Raw genomic sequence first — 13020 nt, forward strand, 5'->3', positions numbered from 1 at the left:
TGATATCTAAACTTCACATCTATGGACACTCCTATTATTATTATTATTATTATTATTATTATTATTATTATTATTATTATTATTATTATTAGCAGTAGTAGTAGTAGTAGTAGTAGTAGTAGTAGTAGTCCAACAGGCTGTCTTGAGTTCCTCTCAAAATCCTTTCCTCAATCTATAATTTCATCAACAAACAATTTTATATTCTTTCTTCCACCTTCATTGGTTCTTTATGTTACTCCTTTTGATACCACCCTTCGCAAGAACAGCGAAAGTGACCATATACTGTGAATATAGGAAAACAATTTAATTTGTAAACATATTTTTTAGCATCTGCCTGTGGCCATTTTTTGATATTAATAACGTGACCATAATTAATAATTTCAGTTTGAAATTCACCTCCAACATGAAGACGGTCCTAATCATATTCGCAACCGCCACTCTGGTCCAGAGCATCATGGCTGCGATAAGTACGGGTCCAACAAAGATAGATCCCAGTAAGTAGTCATTACTGAATATGCATTGGTGTTATAATTATACTGATCTCTTATAATGCACGGTAAGACTATAATATTACATAAATAACACTCTCCAAAGATAGTAGAATAGTAGGTAAAATTGAATTAAGGTGTACCAAAACTGAAGCCAGGTTTGTTGAGCAGCGTGTATCGATTAGGGTATTATTGTGTCGACAGGAGTGTGAAGTGATAAAGCTGCGTGTTTGAGTTTTACTGCAAAACGAAATTATATACGGGCTAGATATTCAATGTACCCGGAACACATTTTATCTAGTTTTGGCATAAATATTAGACAGGCCGCTAAATTTGAGAATGACGTCAGCTTTTATTTGTTGGCTCTCGCTTTTGTGTTATGCGAGGAAATCTCAGCATCAGCTACATAAACATCAGTGCTTATGTGAGTTGATTTGAAAGCGATCGTTATGCTCAGGGGTCTTCGAGGTGGATACGCCGGGATACACGAACTATTGTTGTTTTATTTGTGCTTAGGACAGCCACGCTAAAGATTTGGACTACAAACAGAAGGAACTGACTCAAAGAAAAGCTTAATTGGCTCCGGATAATTTGCTTTTATGTTTTTACGTCGCACCAACAGAGGTAGATCTTACGGCGATGATGGGATAGGGACGGGCTAGGAGTGGGAACGAAGCGACCGTGGCCTTAATTAAGGTACAGCCTGGTGTGAAAATAGCAAAACACGGAAAACCGTCTTCAGAGCGGCCGACAGTGGGATTCGTACGCATTATTTCCCGAATGGTAAGCTCACAGCTGGGCGAACTCACTCGGTACCAATGCTGGATTACGACCCATTGTCATATACTGATTAATGAACCTACATGCGGGAATAACATTTAAACTCGAGCTAATCCATCTTTCTTAAATTGTTTTTTCGACATCTGTACGCACTGAATCCATTGAAATCAACTATTTTGGTCTTCGTAAGAAAAACTTACATTTCCTGATCGGTTTTATATGTAGGCCAATCTTCTTCTTCTTAATCTGGTTATCCTCCAGGGTCGGCATTTCCCTCGGACTCGGCGAGCGATCCCACCTCTACCGCCTCAAGGGCAGTGTCCTGGAGCTTCAGACTCTTGGTCGGAGGATACAAGTAGTGTAAATTGGACAGTTCGGCGGCCTCCTCCTCCTCCCGCGGCGCGGGAAATTTGAATTCTGGCGGGAAATTTGAATTTTTGGCGGGAGATTTGAATTTTGGCGCGAGATTTGAATTTGTAAACAAAGCCACGTGCTTTTTGACAGCTGTCATCGACAACAACGCATCGCTAACCTCACTGCTGCCATCTTGACGGGCCTAAACCTCAGTAGTGCCAACTTAACCTAACTAGCATGAGGTAAACAAAGCCACGTGCTTTTTGACAGCCACGTGCTTTTTGACAGACAACAACGCATCGCTAACCTCAGTACTGCCATCTTGACGAGCCTAAACCTCAGTAGTGCCAACTTAACCTAACTAGCGTGAGGTAAACAAAGCCACGTGTTTTTTGACAGCCACGTGCTTTTTGACAGATTTGTAAACAAAGGCACGTGCTTTTTGACAGCTGTCATCGACAACAACGCATCGCTAACCTCACTGCTGCCATCTTGACGGGCCTAAACCTCAGTGGTACCAACTTAACCTAAATAGCGTGAGGTAAACAAAGCCACGTGTTTTTTGACAGCCACGTGCTTTTTGACAGACAAAAACGCATCGCTAACCTCAGTACTGCCATCTTGACGGGCCTAAACCTCAGTGGTACCAACTTAACCTAACTAGCGCGTGCTAAACAAAGCCACGTGCTTTTTGACAGCCACGTGCTTTTTTGACAGTTGTCATCCGCCATCTTTAAACCACAGAGCACTGTGCTGCCCTCTTTATCGTAGTAGATGTAAAATTCGTCACCTGTCATCGGCAGTGCTGCCATCTTGGCGGGCCTAAACCTTAGTGCTACCAACTTAACCTCACTAGCGTGAGATAAACAAAGCCACGTGCTTTTTTGACAGCTGTCATCCGCCATCTTTAAACCACAGAGCACAGTGCTGCCCTCTTTATCGCAGTAGCTGCAAATTCGTCACCTGTCATCGGCAGTGCTGCCATCTTGGCGGGCCTAAACCTTAGTGCTACCAACTTAACCTCACTGGCGCGAGATAAACAAATCCACGTGCTTTTTTTGACAGCTGTCAACCGCCATCTTTAATCTATAGAGCACAGCGGTGCCCTCTTTAGCTACTTACCTTTGAAATGTGGTGGCGGATAATTTGAAAAATGCTTTTTGACAGCAGCCAACTTTAATCTAGAGAGCACCGTGCTGCCCTCTTTAGCTAGATACCTGTGGTGGCAGGCAATTCCACATGACAGCAGCCATCTTTAATCAAGAGAGCACCGTGCTGCCCTCTATGTGGTGGCGGCAATTTGAAAAATTCTACATGCTCTTGTTTGGAAACAAACTCACACGCTTTTTTGACAGCCGTCATCCGCCATCTTTAATCAACAGAGCACCGTGCTGCCCTCTTTAGCTAGATACCTTTGAAATGTGGTGGCGGCAAATTCCACGTGCTCTTGTTTGGAAACAAAGCTATGTGCTTTTTTGACAGCTGACATCAGCCATCTTTAATCTATAGATCACAGTGCTGCCCTCTTTAGCTAATTACCTTTGAAATGTGGTACCTCACAGCTGTCATCCGCAGTGCTGCCATCTTAACGGGCCTAAACCTTAGTGCTACCAACTTAACCTTACTAGCGCGAGATTTGAATCGGTAAACAAATCCACGTGCTTTTTTGACAGCTGTCAACCACCATCTTTAATTCATAGAGCACAGTGGTGCCCTCTTTAGCTACTTACCTTTGAAATGTGGTGGCGGATAATTTGAAAAATGCTTTTTGATAGCAGCCATCTTTAATCCAGAGAGCACCGTGCTGCCCTCTTTAGCTAGATACCTGTGGTGGCAGGCAATTCCACGTGACAGCAGCCATCTTTAATCAAGAGGGCACCGTGCCGCCCTCTTTGTGGCGGTGGCAAATTCCACGTGCTTTACAAACTCACGTGCTTTTTCCTGACAGCTGTCATCCGCCGTCTTGCATCACAAACCTCTCTGCTGCGCTCTTTAGCTACTTACCTATGAAATGTGGTGACGGCAATTTGAAAAATTCTATGTGCTCTTGTTTGGAAACAAAGCCACGTGCTTTTTGACAGTTGTCATCCACCATATTTAATCAATAGAGCACTGTGCTGCTATTATGCGGGCAATTTCGTCAGCTGTCATCCGCCATCTTTAATCTACAGAGCACCGTGCTGTCCTCTATGTAGCAGCGGGCAATTTGAAAAGTTCTGTTAGCTGTCATCCGCCATCTTTAATCAAGAGAGCACTGTGCTGCCATCTTTAGCTAGATACCTTTGAAATGTGGTGGCGGCAATTTGAAAAATTCTATGTGCTCTTGTTTAGTAAACAAAGCCACGTGCTTTTTTTGACAGCTGTCATCCACCATCTTTAATCAATAGAGCACTGTGCTGCTATCATGCGGGCAATTTCGTCAGCTGTCATCCGCCATCTTTAATCTACAGAGCACCGTGCTGCTCTCTGTAGTAGCGGGCAATTTGAAAAGTTCTGTTACTTGTCATCCGTCATCTTTAATCAAGAGAGCACCGTGCTGCCATCTTTAGCTAGATACCTTTGAAATGTGGTGGCGGCAAATTGAAAAATTCCACGTGCTCTTGTTTAGTAAACAAACTCACGCGCTTTTTGTCAGCTGCCATCCGCCATCTTTAATCTATAGAGCTCAGTGCTACACTCTTTAGGTACATACCTTTGAAATATGGTGGCGGATAATTTAAAAAGAAAAATTCTACATCAGCCCTCTCTCGACGCTAATTGCACAAGATGGTGGCTATACATGACTCCTTAAAGGTGCTTATGCAAGATGGCTGCTATACACAGGTTCTTATGAGATGCCCTTGGGATGCTTGCGCAAGATGGCAGTAATACATGGCTCCTTATGAGACGCCCTAGAGATGCTTGCGCAAGATGACGGACACAAGATGGCGGCTATACACAACTCCTTATGAGACGCCTTAAGGGTGCTTACGCAAGATGGCTGCTGCTCTTATGAAGAAAGCTAGCTTAGAGGCTAACGTGTCGTGCTGGTTCGATTCATTAAATTTGGGGCTTAAATGCAAAATGTTAAATATCTCGAAAACGGTGCACCGTAGAGCAAAACGGACAAAATTTTTCTACCCAATACCTCGGTTCGCAGTATGAGGAACATGATATCATAAGAAAAACATAGTCTAATGATGAGATCAACGGTTTGGTTCTAACTTAGGCCCTTTGGCATTAGCTCTGTTTCAGCTCGTAATGAAGCAAGTCTTCGTAACATGATCAGGTCTAGCTATGGTAGAGAGTATAACGTACCGTGCAGGTTCGATTCATTACATTTGGGGCTTAAATGCAAAATGTTAAATATCTCGAAAACGGACAAAATTTTTCTACCTGATACCTAGGTTTGCAGTATCAGGAACATGATAGCATAAGAAAAACATAGTCTAATGATGAGATCGACGGTTCGATTCCTACTTAGGCCCTTTGGCATTGGCAGCTATCTATTTCTACAAGATGGCGGCTATACATAGCTTCTTATGAGACAGCTTAAGAGCGCTTGCACAAGATGACTGCTGCTCTTATGAGACGCCCTAGGGGTGCTTGCGGGAGGTAGCAGCGACAAGACGATGACTATACACAGCTGCTTATGATACGGCCTAGAGGTGCTTACACAAGATGGTGGCTGCTCTGATGAAGAAAGCTAGCTTTGCATCGTGCAGGTATTTTTACAGCACTAAACCTCATACCTTTTGAAATGTGGTGGCGGGTAATTTGAAAAATTCGACGTGCTTTTTCATAAGCTGTTAAGGCCTCCTCTTATGTCAAGGCATAGCTCTATCGAACAAGTTTAAACCTGCATCGGAATAGCTAGAGTAAGCACGTGCTGCAGTGATGACGTCATTAAGCATGTTTAGACTTGCAAATCACAGAAGAAACGTAACAAGGCTGGAATCGAAAAGTGCACTCTATGCCGTTAACTTTATCATGTGATCGGAACATTGATTGAAGTGTTTAGAACACTAAATAAGTAGAACCGAACACTGTACTCGATACAACATGTGATTAGAAACATGTCAGGGGATACCTTTGTTCTAAGAAGATTAGTTTACCGCACATTCCTTGTAGGGCTAATAGGCTAAGGGGCTAATGGGCAAAAGGGCTAATGGGCAAAAGGGCTAAAGGGCTAAAGGGCTAATGGGCTAAAGGGCTAAAGGGCTAAAGGAGCAACAACCTCATCGATCGCTATCAGCAAGAACGCTTGTACTTTGTTAAGTGTAGAAAATTAATCTTTATTTGTAAATGGTTTCATGTTCAGAACAAGGAATGGAACCTAGGGGTTACGTCTTACCTAATAAAATCCCCGAGGTGCGATGAGTTACGTTTTTCGAACTAGTGTTTGGAACACTGAACTTTTAAAGATGATAGCAGAGAGTTTAGCAATGTTCTGTTGTTGGATTATAAATTCCGCGCTACAACATGCATAAGGTGGCAGCCTTGAGGTTTACTGCCGTAAAGATGACAAGAGTGAGGTTAACAATGTTCCGTTGTTGGATTTTAAATTCCGCGCTATAACATGCATAAGGTGGCAGCCTTGAGGTTTACCGCCGTAAAGATGGCAGCAGTGAGGTTAGCGACGCTCTATTGTCCTTCAAAGTGAGGTTAGGTTTCGTCAAGACGACAGCTGTCAAAAAAGCACGTGGCTATGTTTACCAAACAAGTGCACGTGGTCGTGAGGTCACGGTCACGTAGTATGCTGCCTCAGCATGTAAAGTTCAATGTCTACAACTACGTAGTAAACATTCTGCTATGTTCACAAGATTTTTTACACATAACTATTCTTTATGCTTTAAGTTCTTTCACATAGGCTATGCTAAGATAGCAGCACAAACACATGCGAACTTTGTACATTCTAATGGAATAAGTTTAGTACTGTGTGCAACATGGATACATGATGTGTGCACGCATTTAAACTTGACTATACGTAATGCTGCTGCTTTGTTTACAAGATTTTTATACATTGCTATTCTTTATGCTTTAAGTTCGTGCACACACAAGCGATAGTCGTACGCTCTGGCAGGAGAAGTTTAGTACGATATTCGATACATTATCGGTGGGTGATGTGTACACGCTTTAGAACATAGCTCTTCTTTGTGCTTTAAGTTCGTGCACATAGGTTAGGGATACACAAAAGCGATTGCTACATGCTCTAGCGGAAGAAGTCTAGTACGATAGTCGATGCATGTAAAATCGATAGGTTATGCTAAGATAGCAGCACACTTACACGATTTTAGCACAATCTAGTGGAAAAAGTTTAGTATGATAGTCGTTTCATGCAAAATCATTAGGTAATGTGTACACGCTTTGAAACAAGGCTATTCTTTGTACTTTAAGTTCATGCGTCTTAGTTATGCTAAGATAGCAGCACATTCTACCTGAAGAAGTTTTGTACGAGAGTCGATACATGCAAAATCGATAGTTGATGCGTACACGCTTTGAAACATGACTATTCATTGTACTTTAAGTTCATGGGTAAAGGTTATGCTAAGATAGCAGCACAATCTAGCGGAAGAAATTTAGTACGATATTTGATGCATGCAAAATCAATAAGTAATGTGTACACACTTTGAAACATGGCTATTCTTCGTACTTTAAGTTCATGTGTATAAGTTATGCTAAGATAGCAGCACAATCTAGCGGAAGAAGTTTAGTACGATATTTGTTGCATGCAAAATCGATAGGTGATGTGTACACACTTTGAAACATGGCTATTCTTTTTACTTTAAGGTCATGCGTATAGATTATGCTAGGATAGCAGCACAATCTAGCGGGAGGAGTTGAGTACGAGAGTCAATGCATGCAAAATCGATAGGTAATGTGTACATGCTTTGAAACATGGCTATTCTTTGTACTTTTAAGTTCATGTGTATAAGTTATGCTAAGATGCCAGCACAATCTAGCGGAAGAAGTTTAGTACGATATTTGTTGCATGCAAAGTCGGTAGGTAATGTGTACACGCTTTGAAACATGGCTATTCTTTGTACCTTAAGGTCATGTGTATAGGTTATGCTAAGATAGCAGCACAATCTAGCGGAAGAAGTTTAGTACGAGAGTCGATGCTTGCAAAATCGATAGGTAATGTGTACATGCTTTGAGACATAGCTGTTCTTTGTACTTTAAATTCATGCGTCTTAGTTATGCTAAGATAGCAGCACAATCTACCTGCAGAAGTTTAGTACGAGAGTCGATACATGCAAATTCGATAGTTGATGTGTACACGCTTTCAAACATGACTATTCATTGTACTTCAAGTTCATGGGTATAGGTTATGCTAAGATAGCAGCACAATCTAGCGGAATAAATTTAGTACGAGATTCGATGAATGCAAAATCAATAAGTAATGTATACACGCTTTGAAACATGGCTATTCTTTGTACTTTAAGCTCATGTGTATAAGTTATGCTAAGATAGCAGCACAACCTAGCGGAAGAAGTTTAGTACGATATTTGTTGCATGCAAAGTCGATAGGTAATGTGTACACGCTTTGAAACATGGCTATTCATTGTACTTTAAGGTCACGCGTATAGGTTATGCTAAGATAGCAGCACAATCTAGCGGAAGAAGTTTAGTACGAGAGTGATGCATGCAAAATCGATAGGTAATGTGTACACGCTTTGAAATATGGCTATTCATTGTACTTTAATTTTATGGGTATAGGTTATGCTAAGATAGCAGCACAATCTAGCGGAAGAAGTTTAGTTCGATGGTCGGTGCATGTAAAATCGATAGGTGATGTGTACACGCTTTGAAACATGGCAATTCATACTGCTGCTCTGTTCCCAAGACCTTTAAGCATAGCTAATCCTAATGCTGCTCTTAACGACGTCGAGCTAAGGATTGATTACGTGACCGTGACGTCACGACCACGTGCTCTTGTTTGGTAAACAAAGCCACGTGCTTTTTTGACAGCTGTCTTCTTGACGAACCTTAACCTCACTTTGAAGGACAATAGAGCGTCGCTAACCTCACTGCTGCATCTTTACGGCGGTAAACCTCAAGGCTGCCACCTTATGCATGTTATAGCGCGGAATTTAAAATCCAACAACGGAACATTGTTAACCTCACTCTTGTCATCTTTACGGCAGTAAACCTCAAGGCTGCCGCCTTATGCATGTTGTAGCGCGGAATTTATAATCCAACAACAGAACATTGCTAAACTCTCTGCTATCATCTTCAAAAGTTCAGTGTTCCAAACACTAGTTCGAAAAACGTAACTCATCGCACCTCGGGGATTTTATTAGGTAAGACTTAACCCCTAGGTTCCATTCCTTGTTCTGAACATGAAACCATTTACAAATAAAGATTAATTTTCTACACTTAACAAAGTACAAGCGTTCTTGCTGATAGCGATCGATGAGGTTGTTGCTCCTTTAGCCCTTTAGCCCTTTAGCCCTTTAGCCCATTAGCCCTTTAGCCCTTTAGCCCTTTTGCCCATTAGCCCTTTTGCCCATTAGCCCCTTAGCCTATTAGCCCTACAAGGAATGTGCGGTAAACTAATCTTCTTAGAACAAAGGTATCCCCTGACATGTTCTAATCACATGTTGTATCGAGTACAGTGTTCGGTTCTACTTATTTAGTGTTCTAAACACTTCAATCAATGTTCCGATCACATGATAAAGTTAACGGCATAGAGTGCACTTTTCGATTCCAGCCTTGTTACGTTTCTTCTGTGATTTGCAAGTCTAAACATGCTTAATGACGTCATCACTGCAGCACGTGCTTACTCTAGCTATTCCGATGCAGGTTTAAACTTGTTCGATAGAGCTATGCCTTGACATAAGAGGAGGCCTTAACAGCTTATGAAAAAGCACGTCGAATTTTTCAAATTACCCGCCACCACATTTCAAAAGGTATGAGGTTTAGTGCTGTAAAAATACCTGCACGATGCAAAGCTAGCTTTCTTCATCAGAGCAGCCACCATCTTGTGTAAGCACCTCTAGGCCGTATCATAAGCAGCTGTGTATAGTCATCGTCTTGTCGCTGCTACCTCCCGCAAGCACCCCTAGGGCGTCTCATAAGAGCAGCAGTCATCTTGTGCAAGCGCTCTTAAGCTGTCTCATAAGAAGCTATGTATAGCCGCCATCTTGTAGAAATAGATAGCTGCCAATGCCAAAGGGCCTAAGTAGGAATCGAACCGTCGATCTCATCATTAGACTATGTTTTTCTTATGCTATCATGTTCCTGATACTGCAAACCTAGGTATCAGGTAGAAAAATTTTGTCCGTTTTCGAGATATTTAACATTTTGCATTTAAGCCCCAAATGTAATGAATCGAACCTGCACGGTACGTTATACTCTCTACCATAGCTAGACCTGATCATGTTACGAAGACTTGCTTCATTACGAGCTGAAACAGAGCTAATGCCAAAGGGCCTAAGTTAGAACCGAACCGTTGATCTCATCATTAGACTATGTTTTTCTTATGATATCATGTTCCTCATACTGCGAACCGAGGTATTGGGTAGAAAAATTTTGTCCGTTTTGCTCTACGGTGCACCGTTTTCGAGATATTTAACATTTTTCATTTAAGCCCCAAATTTAATGAATCCAACTAGCACGACACGTTAGCCTCTAAGCTAGCTTTCTTCATAAGAGCAGCAGCCATCTTGCGCAAGCATCTCTAGGGCGACTCATAAGGAGCCATGTATTACTGCCATCTTGCGCAAGCATCCCAAGGGCATCTCATAAGAACCTGTGTATAGCGGCCATCTTGCATAAGCACCTTTAAGGAGTCATGTATAGCCACCATCTTGTGCAATTAGCGTCGAGAGAGGGCTGATGAAGAATTTTTCTTTTTAAATTATCCGCCACCATATTTCAAAGGTATGTACATAAAGAGTGTAGCACTGAGCTCTATAGATTAAAGATGGCGGATGGCAGCTGACAAAAAGCGCGTGAGTTTGTTTACTAAACAAGAGCACGTGGAATTTTTCAATTTGCCGCCACCACATTTCAAAGGTATCTAGCTAAAGATGGCAGCACGGTGCTCTCTTGATTAAAGATGACGGATGACAAGTGACAGAACTTTTCAAATTGCCCGCTACTACAGAGAGCAGCACGGTGCTCTGTAGATTAAAGATGGCGGATGACAGCTGACAAAATTGCCCGCATGATAGCAGCACAGTGCTCTATTGATTAAAGATGGTGGATGACAGCTGTCAAAAAAAGCACGTGGCTTTGTTTACTAAACAAGAGCACATAGAATTTTTCAAATTGCCGCCACCACATTTCAAAGGTATCTAGCTAAAGATGACAGTACGGTGCTCTCTTGATTAAAGATGGCGGATGACAGCTAACAGAACTTTTCAAATTGCCCGCTACTACATAGAGGACAGCACGGTGCTCTGTAGATTAAAGATGGCGGATGACAGCTGACAAAATTGCCCGCATGATAGCAGCACAGTGCTCTATTGATTAAAGATGGTGGATGACAGCTGTCAAAAAAAGCACGTGGCTTTGTTTACTAAACAAGAGCACATAGAATTTTTCAAATTGCCGCCACCACATTTCAAAGGTATCTAGCTAAAGATGGCAGCACGGTGCTCTCTTGATTAAAGATGGCGGATGACAGCTAACAGAACTTTTCAAATTGCCCGCTACTACATAGAGGACAGCACGGTGCTCTGTAGATTAAAGATGGCGGATGACAGCTGACGAAATTGCCCGCATGATAGCAGCACAGTGCTCCATTGATTAAAGATGGTGGATGACAGCTGTCAAAAAGCACGTGGCTTTGTTTCCAAACAAGAGCACATAGAATTTTTCAAATTGCCGTCACCACATTTCAAAGGTAACTAGCTAAAGAGCGCAGCACTGAGGTTTTTTGATGCAAGATGGCGGATGACAGCTGTCAGAAAAAAGCACGTGAGTTTGTAAAGATCGTGGAATTTGCCACCGCCACAAAGAGGGCGGCACGGTGCCCTCTTGATTAAAGATGGCTGCTGTCACGTGGAATTGCCTGCCACCACAGGTATCTAGCTAAAGAGGGCAGCACGGTGCTCTCTGGATTAAAGATGGCTGCTATCAAAAAGCATTTTTCAAATTATCCGCCACCACATTTCAAAGGTAAGTAGCTAAAGAGGGCATCACTGTGCTCTATGGATTAAAGATGGTGGATGACAGCTGTCAAAAAAGCACGTGGATTTGTTTACCGATTCAAATCTCGCGCTAGTAAGGTTAAGTTGGTAGCACTAAGGTTTAGGCCCGTTAAGATGGCAGCACTGCGGATGACAGCTGTGAGGTACCACATTTCAAAGGTAATTAGCTAAAGAGGGCAGCACTGTGATCTATAGATTAAAGATGGCGGATGTCAGCTGTCATAAAAGCACATAGCTTTGTTTCCAAACAAGAGCACGTGGAATTTGCCGCCACCACATTTCAAAGGTATCTAGCTAAAGAGGGCAGCACGGTGCTCTGTTGATTAAAGATGGCGGATGACGGCTGTCAAAAAAGCGTGTGAGTTTGTTTCCAAACAAGAGCATGTAGAATTTTTCAAATTGCCGCCACCACATAGAGGGCAGCACGGTGCTCTCTTGATTAAAGATGGCTGCTGTCATGTGGAATTGCCTGCCACCACAGGTATCTAGCTAAAGAGGGCAGCACGGTGCTCTCTAGATTAAAGTTGGCTGCTGTCAAAAAGCATTTTTCAAATTATCCGCCACCACATTTCAAAGGTAAGTAGCTAAAGAGGGCACCGCTGTGCTCTATAGATTAAAGATGGCGGATGACAGCTGTCAAAAAAAGCACGTGGATTTGTTTATCTCGCGCCAGTGAGGTTAAGTTGGTAGCACTAAGGTTTAGGCCCGCCAAGATGGCAGCACTGCCGATGACAGGTGACGAATTTGCAGCTACTGCGATAAAGAGGGCAGCACTGTGCTCTGTGGTTTAAAGATGGCGGATGACAGCTGTCAAATAAGCTCGTGGCTTTGTTTATCTCACGCTAGTGAGGTTAAGTTGGTAGCACTAAGGTTTAGGCCCGCCAAGATGGCAGCACTGCCGATGACAGGTGACGAATTTTACATCTACTACGATAAAGAGGGCAGCACAGTGCTCTGTGGTTTAAAGATGGCGGATGACAACTGTCAAAAAAGCACGTGGCTGTCAAAAAGCACGTGGCTTTGTTTAGCACGCGCTAGTTAGGTTAAGTTGGTACCACTGAGGTTTAGGCCCGTCAAGATGGCAGTACTGAGGTTAGCGATGCGTTGTTGTCTGTCAAAAAGCACGTGGCTGTCATAAAACACGTAGGTTTGTTTACCTCACGCTAGTTATGTTAAGTTGGTACCACTGAGGTTTAGGCCCGTCAAGATGGCAGCAGTGAGGTTAGCGATGCGTTGTTGTCGATGACAGCTGTCAAAAA

The 13020-nt window shown here is 42.6% G+C and overlaps 1 protein-coding gene across 1 annotated transcript in view; it reads left to right on the forward strand.

The window, feature by feature from the left end:
* The window catches only part of LOC136866803 (uncharacterized), a 97404-nt gene that overhangs the window by 41392 nt on the left and 42992 nt on the right, over positions 1-13020 (forward strand). Inside the window, exon 2 of the mRNA XM_068226669.1 lies at positions 385-494. Coding sequence (XP_068082770.1) covers positions 404-494 — 91 coding nt within the window. The 5' untranslated portion in view covers positions 385-403. The remainder of the gene's footprint in view (positions 1-384; positions 495-13020) is intronic.

Source organism: Anabrus simplex, chromosome 1, assembly GCF_040414725.1.
Source record: "Anabrus simplex isolate iqAnaSimp1 chromosome 1, ASM4041472v1, whole genome shotgun sequence".
NCBI lineage: Eukaryota > Metazoa > Arthropoda > Insecta > Orthoptera > Tettigoniidae > Anabrus > Anabrus simplex.